The sequence below is a fragment of the Musa acuminata genome, chromosome BXJ2-5 (genome assembly GCF_036884655.1).
Source record: "Musa acuminata AAA Group cultivar baxijiao chromosome BXJ2-5, Cavendish_Baxijiao_AAA, whole genome shotgun sequence".
Classification (NCBI taxonomy): Eukaryota; Viridiplantae; Streptophyta; class Magnoliopsida; order Zingiberales; family Musaceae; genus Musa; species Musa acuminata.
Genome location: NC_088342.1, coordinates 47,076,926 through 47,088,567, shown reverse-complemented (window position 1 = coordinate 47,088,567; position 11,642 = coordinate 47,076,926). Strand labels below are relative to the sequence as shown.

Genomic DNA, 11,642 nt, shown 5'->3' with positions numbered 1-11,642 from the left:
GTTTCTTGACATCTTTCTGTGACATGTCTTTCTTGATTGGAGATTCATTCACTGCTGAATCAATTTTTCGTGGACTAACCCTTATAATTTGTTCCAGCGTGGAAATCTTTCGCCCTACTTTTCCAATGATGACATCGTAGTTTATTTTATGCAATCAAAAGACCATTTTTGTAGAGCCGAGAAATTTACTTGCTTTTATTGTATTAATAATAAACAATAAGTGGGTACAGGGGTCATATTGACTGATGTAGTTTTCAGATCAATCTACCATGTTACATGATTAGAAAAATAGGGGGAAATTAGAGGTTAGTAAGATCATGATAAATTCACATTGAAGAAAAGAGGTGCATAAGATATTGTATAAGAGATATCTGCTTCAACATTTACTTCAAAAGAAAAAAAAAAAGATATCTTTAACAGTGTTTGTTAGGATGCGAATGCTTATTAAATTGGGTATAATTGGGATCACATGTATGAAAAATTATGCGAGGTGGCTATCTTGGCAGCATGCTGATACCATTATGACTCCACATTCACCTTTTAGCACTGTTCATTCTTTTCATTATTCTCAATGCGTATACTCAATCATTTATCTCTGGAATCAACTTGTCACTTATTTTGCTTTTTTCTTTTACCAACGGGCACTTGTTTCATCTCTCTCTCACTCTCTCTCTCTGACAAGCATTCTGCTCCAAACATCAGTTCCAACTGAAGCCATTCAGGTCAAATTGTTTACAACTTGATGCAGCTTCATCACCTACATATATTTTTAGCTCTAGTTCTGTTGTAAGACATGTGAGTGCAAATCCATCTGGTTGCTGTCTATTCTCCTGTTGAACTGCCGTGCTCTTGCTTCTTGGATGCTCAAGAAAATTGTTTACACCATCTCTTTCCTTTCTTCCTACATCAGGAACATTTCTACTGTCTCTATTGTCTCCTTGAGGCTTAACGCTTGCTTGTATAATGTTTTTGTCCCTCTGGATTGGGAAAGAATTCCTTTCTGAATCTCTTAAAATGGATGAAGCCTTCTGCTCATTCGGATTATTACACCATGCCTGTTGAGTCTGTCCAAGCCTGGTATGTTCTCCAAGTATTTTCATGCATAAGGGAAATTCTTCATGTTGAGTTGTTAACCCCTGGCTGATAACTTGCTCCTTCTCCGGTCCCTTAGATGAGATCAAACAACAATCCGCCGAACAATCAGTGAGTTGGGCCGGAGTTACCTGTAACATAGGCTGGTTATTATTTCTTCCAGACTTGCAAATGAATTGATGAAACATTCACTTGAGACTTTGGAGACCAGTTCAGAGATTTGGATTTTGGCAACTTCCAGTCCCGCAGAACCCAAGTACTGCTTCCTAAGAGTCACTTGGGCCTTCTCCAGCACTGACTGCAAATATTTTCCCTGTGCCTCCATTTGGAATTGTAAGTGTCTTTGCACCTTTACAACACATTGTGTATTGTTTGTTAGTATAATGTAACAAAATTAGGGAAATTGACCTGAAAACAAAAAAGTTTGAACTGCTTGAAAAATAAACTTTAGTCTTGTCTTTGTTTTTACAATACCATGAGGATCTTAGTAGGCTGAATCTTCCTTTTCTTTTAGCTCTTACCATTGTTGAATTTTTTTTTGAATGCATCCTGTAATATGTTTGGAACTTGGATAAGAGTTATTTTGCTTCCACGCATGCTATATTGATGCAAAGCGAGACATCTAGTTCATTGATGTTTTGACTCCTAAAAATTGTCTAGAGAAATAAATTCAAGTAAGATATCACAGGTCTGAACCAAAAAGGCAAAGAAGAGAGTTAAGAAACATTGTATGATATTTATGGCTTTAGGAGTTACCTCAAGTTGTTCGTGTAAGCTTCTCTGTACAGTTTGAAATTTAAGTGCTTCATTAATCTGCATGTTTCTGGAACTTTCTTTTGTACCATTAGTCAAAGATCCTTATAGTTTTATATGACAATAGTGCATAACACAATTATCCTACTTGTTTGTCGGAACTGCAGTGCTTATTGATGATTTATTGTCCTCTGGTGTTCTCTCTGCTGCTAGCGTACAGCCAATAACTGCAGGTAAAACCAAACACTGTTTGAACTGCCTTTTTGTAGTTTGAGGGCCTAAATGTTAACTTTATCACAAGGCCCTTGAAAAAAAAAAGACCCTTACAGTTATTTATACTTCCAGTATTTGTCTGAGCCTGGAATCTTTTGCCAAGCCTGTACTTCTATACATCAACAAGAGCAAGTTAGTTTTCAAGATACATTGATAACAAGAAGGCGAAAGAAAATGAATGAAGAATTTAGCTAGGACCTGAAGATGGCTTTTCAGATGGTACAAAGTTAGCCCTGGAATGCCCATCAGTCTCATAATTGCTTTTGGGGTAGCCCCTGCAAGATTATAGCCTTAGTCTTTAAACTAGTGAACTTGGTTCTAAATCACAATTTGTCAGAATCTTGCGTGTGGAGACACCCTTGCACATCAATGCACATAACAGATGGGTGTAACTTCGTATACTCACTGTCTGCTCCACCAAGTTTATTCACTGCAGCTACAAATCTCTCATGGAGTTCAGGAATCCATTTAAGTCTAGGCTTGGCATCACTTGAAAGAACTACTCCTAACTCTCCTGTGGTACTTCCTCTTAACAGAAACAAGTCCCTCTCCGGAGTGAATGATGTCCTAGAGGAAAGGAGGTTGTTGTGGCCTTGATGAGGTTGATGCTGGTACATTTGCTTCGGTTAAAAATAGAGACAAGTGAAATAAGAGGAGATCATCACACACCAGATTTGATTTCGTTGTTCTTCTTACCTTTTTGTCCTCACTTTGCTCCTGCTGCTTGTTTCCAATTGGAACTTCAAATCTGTTTGTTTCTATGCTGACAACGTAATATTTCTAGAGAGCTAGGACATGTACATAGTTATGTCCTATATGTATTCTCTTCTTGTTTAGGAAGGAGCTTGAGCTGCCTCAACTCTCCACATTGATGAGAGATGCCTCCAAAGCTCTCCTTATATGGCAAATGGAAAGAAAATTTGGAATCAGTTGAACAGAAACTCAACTATTGATCTAATCTTCACAACTCGAAAAGTATGTCCTTCCTGCTTTAAGTAATTGTGGATTCAGGCCTGTAACTTTCGTTGTTAATGTTCACAGGTTAAAGCTTCAACTAGTGGTACAGCTTTAGCTTCCTTCATGTCCATGGAATAAATCCATAAACATTCATTATTATAGTACAATGGACCGTGGAACAAAAATTAGGAACCTTATGCTCTTGAGCATAGTTTTCTTACAGAAAGGTATATATTCTGATGTCTTCAGAGCTTGCGAAATTTCCATATTCCTTAACTATTTGTAGTGGCTCAGTAAGCAGATCCCTCACATTTGGAAACCTTATTTTTCTGGGACCTGAATGAACAACTTAGGTGTTTGGTCTATGATGCTTTGGGATCTCATGGAAGTCTAGAGTTGGATAATATATTTGCAGGTGGTAGAAATTTGTCATTCATAGAGTTGATTGAGGAATTTTTATCAGTTATATTAAAAAGTTTTTTTTTTTGGAAAAAGAGTTTTATTAGAAAGTTGAAAATATTGTTTGAATGGATGCATCCGGAAGGAGAATTACTCGCATATTTTCTGTAAAGATGGGAAAACTCTACTGTACATGATGCTCTTATGTACATTCTGAACACCAAGTGATGGAATGAAATAAGGATTTAATTCCCTGTTGTCTCCTCCACTAAGTATGATACTTATTCGGCTGTCCCGAGGTACAAAAAAAAAAGGGATAGATTCTGGAAGTCGTCACTCTAAGCCAATTGTTGATCTGAGATTTTATTAATGGAAGGAGAACAGAGCATAAAGGTAAACATATATATTCTATTTCATTCATACATCATAGCTTGCTGAATGGCTGGACCGCTTCATTTCCATCAGCAGAAGCTAGATAACCATGCACGACTATTCATGTTAATTTTCATGTGTACGTACTTGGCATTTGTTGCATGGTTAAGTGTAAATATGGTCATAATTACTCAACTCATGTCTGCCTACAGGACCAAGTCAAGATCACAATGCAAAGTGTAACACTCTAGATATCCTACTATTAGGTATCGAACTCCATTACATAGAACTGTTCTATGAATGCCTGATTTGGAATACATTTATGGGGAAGAATTGACCATCATTTTATCTTGTACCAGAAAATATTTTTTGTAGTATCTTTTGCAGAGGCAGTTGATCAGAGACTTACACCTCAGGTCTTTTTGTTGTTCCTGAGGTCTGCTGAAACATTTGATTTGCTCATGACTTGAATTGGGGGTAGAAACTTTTTCTACCATGTACAATGTGAGAAATCAGCTCAGGTCATACATAGGCATTTAGATATATAAATTTCTATCCAGTTGTAGAACCTTGAGTCTTGAATTGTACGTAACTGTGAGGTATTCTTTTGTGGCTGTCATCCCTAGAGCTTCAACTTTTTCTCTGTCTCAATGCATTCTGAAGCATGTCTTTTCAGGAAAATCTGGCCAAGTTCATATTTCCATGGATTGAAACAAAGATTCTTGATTTCTCTTGTTTTTGTCTGTATGTAAAGACTGCTTGTTGTAGTTGTAGCTACCTCCTGCTGCTTCTAGACAGTATTTACAAATAACAAGATAGCAATCTTACATACAGTGTCATTCTTCTCCATTAACTCAAGTGAGATTAAAAGGTCCTCATCATATCTAGAATTTATTATTCATGGAACGAATATTATTCCCCTAGAATGAGGATGAGATTGGGCATAAATTGTTCTCACCATCAGATAACCAGAATATATTGCATGTTTCATTGAGTGGTACATGAAATTGTTTAATTCTTCTGACATTCTCCACAGGGAATATCTCCAACCGCCTCCCTGGTCAAAAGAATGGCAGGAATCAATAAAGTTCAGATCACTCTTTTTTCTTGAGAATAAAAAAGAGGCAAGAATATATATCTCCTGTCTGTGTCTTTTCTCATTTTTCATCAGTTGATTTTGACAGGAGACATGTTCTTACATGGTCCTCTCACTTGTTGATCTTAATGTCTGTGCTACCTGTCTATGATGCTTCATGTTCTTCACCCCCTGCAATAATCTTCTATGTGACATGGTGGCTGCATCTCTCAATACCTCGGACATCATGGATTGAGCTACAGCTGCAATGCTCAATAAATTTCCATGAGAGTACTCGGGATGAGATGAGGTGGTTACACATCCAGACTGATTCGAAGTAGACGGTGGACATCATCAACAAACACAACTTCTTCTCGGAGAATTTTAACTTTAATACATGATATGTACTTGTCGATGTCTTATCTATTTATAGATAGAAAAATCTCTCAGTGTATTGCGTGAAGAAAAATATTGTAGCTAATCATTGAAAATATTGTAGCTAATCGTTTGGTTTAACATCTTTTAATAGGGCTATAAAATCTCCTTATTTATGGGATGTACTTGATGTTTGATGTAGCATGTAAGAAGTTTAGCTTTCTATTTTAGAGAGAAAAAAAGGTCCATGCATATATCAAGCTTACATTGTTCAAGAGCATAGTAATGAAAACATGAAAGATTGTACGATTAAAAGTTACTGATATGGTAAGCTCACAGGTTATTCTACAACTATGACATGACATGTATGCATTAACAGTTGATATTAAACATATTCCAGGCAAAAAATAATTTGGAATATTCCACGAGAAATAAAATTGTACAATAAAACAAATCCCATGAGAAAATAGATCAAAATAAAATTGTATATATTTTGTAGTTATTTTGTTTTCAGAATAAATAAAACAACGATATTGTTTTAAGACAATCAAAAGATTGTTGACATGACTTAAAACTAAACTAATATTAGTAGCACGAGGAACTACTACACTGGTTGATACTCAATATTATATATGCTTATTTAATAAATATTTATGAATAGTATTCTCACCATCAACAATGATAAAATTATAAAGTCTCAACTATTTGGGGTTATTTATTCAAAATTTATAGGAAGTTATTTATTTAAATGTTTATTTATAATTTATAATATTTTTTTAATCTCTTCTCGTATCATTAGCATTAATTATTTCATCTCTTAAAAATAATATCATTAAAGATTTAAATATTATAACATCTCATCCAATATTATTAAATAAAAATATTTTTTTAAAAATATGACTGGTAAATATTGGTTTGTTTATGAAATAAATATAAATTTTTGTTCTTTAAACAATATCATAAAAAAGAAGGGAAAAATAATAATCTTTAAAACAAAAAAACTTGCCTTGACAATGGCATGTAAGTATTTTTAATTTGTTGAGGGATTTATTTACAAATGTACAGAATTTTCCTGCCCACTCTCGAGGGTTCTAGTAGCGGCTTTCGAGAGGCGGCAGCCGATCCCGATCCCGATCCCGATCGCGATCGAGATCGAGAGGCAATTCCGAAAGCTCCAAGAATTTGGAGGAGTTGGTGATTCAGGGAATGGGAGATCCCAAGCCGTCCCATGAGAGGTGCCATCTCTGCTCGGGGCCTCTCTCCAAGGACCTGGTATCGCTGTTCGATGTCGTTTCTTCCTTTCTTTCTCGCGGACTGTGATTGGCTGTTGCTTCGTATTTCTTCTTTGATTGCATCTTATCTTCGATTTGCTGATCCCACCATGCATCTGATGGAAGGAAATGAGCAGCTGGACCGTCGCACCGTTGATTCGAGATGGCTTTTCGATGGTGAATTCCCCAACCCCTATCTTGTTGATTCCGAGATTGGTCTTTGTTCTAAATATATGATTGAAGTTAATAAACGTGTTGTACGTATGTATTGAATTAAGGATGAAGCTATTGATGTATGTTGTTCACATGGAATCGCAAATTGGCTATCTGATTCTTTTAAGACCCAGCTGTCTTATCTGTTGTTATGTTATGATTAGATCGGTACCGCTATTGGTGGGACTGCGAGTGCAGTTTATGGATTTAACCATGGTATGTTTATTGATCTTCACAAGTTCCCTGAATTTTAGATTTATTGTTGACCCTACATTATACAATCATATTCATTTATCTCTTCATTTTGAATATCTTATTCTTTACGCCTCATGTAGCTTAGGTTATGTGCTTCAGATAGTTCTTTGCTCTTTCTGATCAAAGCTCTCATGAGATAAAATTAGTTGAGCTATAAACTTCTAAAATAATACTTGCCATTGTTACAATGTTTTTGACATCAATTTGGATTAGTTGGACCGTAGAGGACTTTGCAATTTGTTATGCCAATAACCATACCCTCAAATCTTTGATTCAGCTATGGCAGGTAAACGACCTGTGCATTGTCAAGTGAGAAGTCAACAAACCAATGGTGGAATTATAATTAGACAGGCCTACCTGATTGGTGGTCTATCTAAGAATATTGACAATTTGATGAGATTTTTTTTCTGCAACACTTAAATCCAGCATACGTCCAAGTCCTGTTCAAAAAATTTTTTGAACAGGACTTGGACATCTGAAGATTCAGAGGATGAATTGCATAACTAGTATAGATATCCATGTTATCCTAATCCACAAAATTGGGGCAAAGGATGCATCATTTTATAGGCAAAACTGTTTTTTCTCTTTATGTAGACAGTATTATTGGTTTTAAAAATAACATCAATGAAGTAGCCTTCACACCTCAGTCTCAGGCTTGCATGAGCGGATAGCCGCGGCCTATTACGTATCATCTTCAAAGTCTTCGCTGAGGTCTAATAATAGTTGCAGTGCTTTAGCACAAGTCAGGACCATGGATTATAAGTAAATTATTGCCTCTAACTACAACATCATGAACCGCTAGCATGCCATGGTGGACCACGCAGGCCCAGCATGGACTCCTTGCAGCACAACACTTTTATAGGCATCATTTTATCAATTTTTTGTTTTTTTATTCTGCAAAAAAATTGCCCATAACTTCATATACGTTTTGACCTTCATGCTTGTAATCCATGTATATTTTGTCAATTTTCGCAGTTATGCCTATCGTGAGGAGGTGGGTCAAGGGGCCTATGTGGTTACATTTTTTTATTGGTGTAAGTACATTAGTTCTATATCTTGTGTATTGATGCGTTAGTCTCTTTTCTTGCTTCGCAGTTGATTTTGACATGATTATTTTATGGTTACATTGCATGAATTAAGATCCTTCTGTTTTCTGATTTCATGCATCAGGATCCTTGTGAAGTGTGAAAACCTTGTCTTCTTGCTCAAGGTTTGCAGGTGGTTGAGTTATGGGAATGCCCGTGTGTCCCTGATATTTTCAGGATTACAGTATTGACTTGTGTAGATCCTGATCTGGACCAGCCAAAACTACCTAGTACAAACCATGTTTTTGCTCCCTTCTGAGGAAAAAGAACATTCTGCAGAGAAATATATACTAGCCTATACTGTTTTACACCCAATCCTAGTTACTTATGTTACCATCATAATTTTTGTGAGTCCTATTGTAAATCTTTATCATCATAATTTTTAGTTTGTCAGCTTTTGGACCAATTTAGTTACCTTGTGTTAATCCTCTTTGTGTCTAGGGAATGTACCTATAATAGAGGCTTCTTAATCAATTGTAGATATCAATATTTCTAGCTATAATAGAGAGTGAAATTTGACATTTAGTTGGGCGATTAATTTTTAATGTGATTATCCATTTCTTTGATGTATGTGATGCTCTAGTGAGAGCTTAATGTTGCATGGCTGGCCCTGAGTGAATATTTTATCTTTGCAGGTGCCACCTGTAATTGTTTTCTCATCAGCTTGTGCTGGATTGGCAGGTCAGATTGTGCTTTTCTTTAGAATTTTCTAGTGGGTCATCATTGTATAAGAGTCATATGCTATGAAACATGGGTATATTGTACCATAATCCAAAAAAAAACCTCATTGCATGTACTTTAGGATATAATTAATATTCTTATATGGTGACTTTTGTAGAATTCAGTTACTATCTTATGTTTAAGCATAACAACCATATTCATGTAGCAAAGAATTAAATAGATTGCGCACATAGTAAAGATGGTATATATTGCTATCAGTATGCCTAGAAACCTTATGTAGATGAACCATCACCTTCCTGTACACCATATTTAACGAATAATGTAGATATTGCTATGACATCAAATGTTTTAAACTATCAAACATGTGTCAAGAAGCATCCAAAAAGGACTGGTATCTGGCACCAAGTATTGTCATTTTGTTAATGGTACCCATACTGTTCCTTAGTCGGATGAACTTGTGTGGCATGCAAGTGGGTAGTCTGCCTTCCGGTACTGATATCTTGTGATTTCAGAAAAGGAAAACAAAAAACAATTAGATTAAATTGAAGGAGACCAAGAAGTAAACCAAAAACAGAAAATCCAAACTGTTATATACCTTTGCCTCCTTGTGCTTGGCCCTCAGTTCAAGGCTTCTTCCCCTTTTCCTTCTCCCTTCTCTGCAGCATTGGGATTTGGAAGACTCAATTGATTTAGATGACCAGGTAGATTATATGTTCCAACTGCTCCGAACAGAACAGTCTAGGGTGGAACACTGTCCTACTCAAATTTGTTTTGGATAGTCCATGTCGAGTTCCACAATTATATCATAACATATCAGCTGGTACAGGTGCTATACCATGATATGGCCTTCCCTGTTTGAATAGACATTGCAAGTGTTTTGAAGTTCCATTATTTATTGTTAAGGTTTACATTAAACTACATTTTTTTTATACCTTGATGTTCAGAAGCTTTTTATTTGATATTTGAATTTTGCAATATTCTTGGTTTTCACTCTTGTTTTAATTATACACGCACTTCATGATTGTGGCTATTTATAAGTGTTGGAAATAACATCTTTAAAGATTTGATATGGATGAATGTGGTTCTCGAGGAAACTACTAGTAAATACTATTCTATTGTCAGGTTAAAATCACAAGATCTTGTTTTGTTCAACATAGTCAAGTGACCTTTTTCAGTATCCTTCATTGTTAATATAATTAGTTTCAACTAGAATTCTTCACAAACACCTGGGCATTTAAGATGGATTTTCTATGTTTTTGGTTCCATTTGTTCTTCCACTTTCCTGTAAACTTTTATTTCTCTCAAATCCATCTGGATGCATAAGATAAGGTTTTTTCTGATCTAGTGTTCTTTTGTTAATTTGTTTATGTTTACTATGAATGTAGCTGCTATAATATGACAAGTTCTCTCTCAGTTTTTGAGCTTTCTCTAATGTTTTGTTTCTTAGCGTAATCACTTTTGTTTGGTTGCCAACTCCACACTTCCAAGAGATTTTCCCATTTGTTACAGCGATTGATTTCAATTTTGTTGTTGTTTATGATTGATGATTTAGTTCCTGCTGTTGCATTAGGGAAATAGATAATCTTGATCCACTTTTGCGATAACATTGTTCAGATATTTTGGTCTCCGTTCACTTGACAGTCCAAATATCTTCAAGTCTTGTTATTTCCACTTGGTTGGATTCTCTGTTTCATTGTTAACAGTGTCATTCGCATAAAATTTAGAAGACCTTCATGAAGTTCATTCCGTGATCCTAGGAGAGATTGTCAGACATCTGCCCCTTTTTTGCGAGAAATTTGGTCCCCATAAATTATTTACTAATCCAACATTTTATGGCTTTATTTTTTTTCTTGACGAACTCGGTAAATTACAGCTACCAACAACGGGTGCCAAGTTATTTGCAGAGCATGTTATTGGCCATAGATCGACTTGGTATGGCCCATGTGCTTGCCATGCCACACTATTCTAGTTTGTTCCAATCTTGTGCACAGGCACGTGCCTGGTTTCCCTGCACAAAAAAAGTATATTGGCATATGCGCGCGCACACACACTGCTGATGACTCTTACTCGCTAGCATTGTAATGGCAATCCCTTGATATCGAACAATGTCTGATTGGGTTCACCTTCTGCATCAGAAACTTCATTTTTTTCTGTTATCCTTTGTTTGCCTTTAAAATCTTGCGATGACCGAGCTTTGTTAATTTTCGATATTGGTTATGTTTTCCATTATCTGCTAATATTCAGATAATTACGGTTACATGGAGTATGTTATGAGAAGATGGTTCTTAACTTCTTTTATTTTCACATGGTTCTGAACAAAACTTAGTATATACATGACATTTTTATTTGTTTGAAAGATAGTTTAGCATATTTTCTTGGTCTTCTCTATTAACTGTGGTTCTGATACTCGTCATGGTTCGCAGGAGGGGCAATGCCAGCACTTGCTCAACTGGTCTCCTCATCATACCATGCTGCTATGTCATCATCCGCACTGGCACATTCCTCCTCTCAGGAGGATAACATGCATAAGAGAAAAAGTTCGTCCCCTTTATAAGCCTTGAAGGCGTTCCTTTTTCCCCCTCGAGCATTTGCTGCTGTGCATTTGTTCATCTCGTATATGCTTCTCGACTAAGTTTGCTGTCATAAATTTCTTCCCTTCTGTTTTATAATAGTTGAAATTAAGAAATTACATATGGACTGTATGTTAATAATTATTATTGCTTTTGAACATTTGGCACATTTCCATCTCTCAACCCGTCAACCTTGAGTGTTTAGCAGGTCATATGGCAGACTCTACTACTCTCGTAGTGCAGATTGTGCTGTATTCCATCTCAATGTTGT

The 11,642-nt window shown here is 36.0% G+C and overlaps 1 protein-coding gene and 1 pseudogene across 2 annotated transcripts; one reads left to right on the top strand and one right to left on the bottom strand.

The window, feature by feature from the left end:
- Nucleotides 1-698: 698 nt before the first annotated feature.
- Nucleotides 699-2,735, bottom strand: LOC135611625 (myb-related protein 2-like; annotated as a pseudogene). Its single transcript, XR_010486617.1, has 6 exons — nt 2,525-2,735; nt 2,317-2,393; nt 2,173-2,230; nt 1,994-2,072; nt 1,849-1,915; nt 699-1,441 (listed from the first exon to the last, which is right to left on the bottom strand). The product of XR_010486617.1 is annotated as a myb-related protein 2-like (transcript).
- A 3,633-nt stretch (nt 2,736-6,368) lies between these two features.
- On the top strand, nt 6,369-11,540 carry LOC135613107 (uncharacterized). Its single transcript, XM_065110110.1, has 6 exons — nt 6,369-6,568; nt 6,694-6,744; nt 6,945-6,996; nt 8,011-8,069; nt 8,756-8,801; nt 11,225-11,540. The coding sequence occupies exons 1-6, from the start codon at nt 6,503-6,505 to the stop codon at nt 11,353-11,355; spliced, it is 405 nt and encodes a 134-aa protein (XP_064966182.1). The 5' UTR covers nt 6,369-6,502; the 3' UTR covers nt 11,356-11,540.
- Nucleotides 11,541-11,642: the final 102 nt, after the last annotated feature.

Coding starts and splice junctions, on each gene's coding strand:
- LOC135613107 (XM_065110110.1), top strand. CDS start 6,503: ATGGGAGATCCCAAGCCGTCCCATGAGAGGTGCCATCTCTGCTCGGGG. Junction 6,569..6,693: donor GGCCTCTCTCCAAGGACCTG/GTATCGCTGTTC, acceptor ATCTGATGGAAG/GAAATGAGCAGCTGGACCGT. Junction 6,745..6,944: donor TTCGAGATGGCTTTTCGATG/GTGAATTCCCCA, acceptor TGTTATGATTAG/ATCGGTACCGCTATTGGTGG.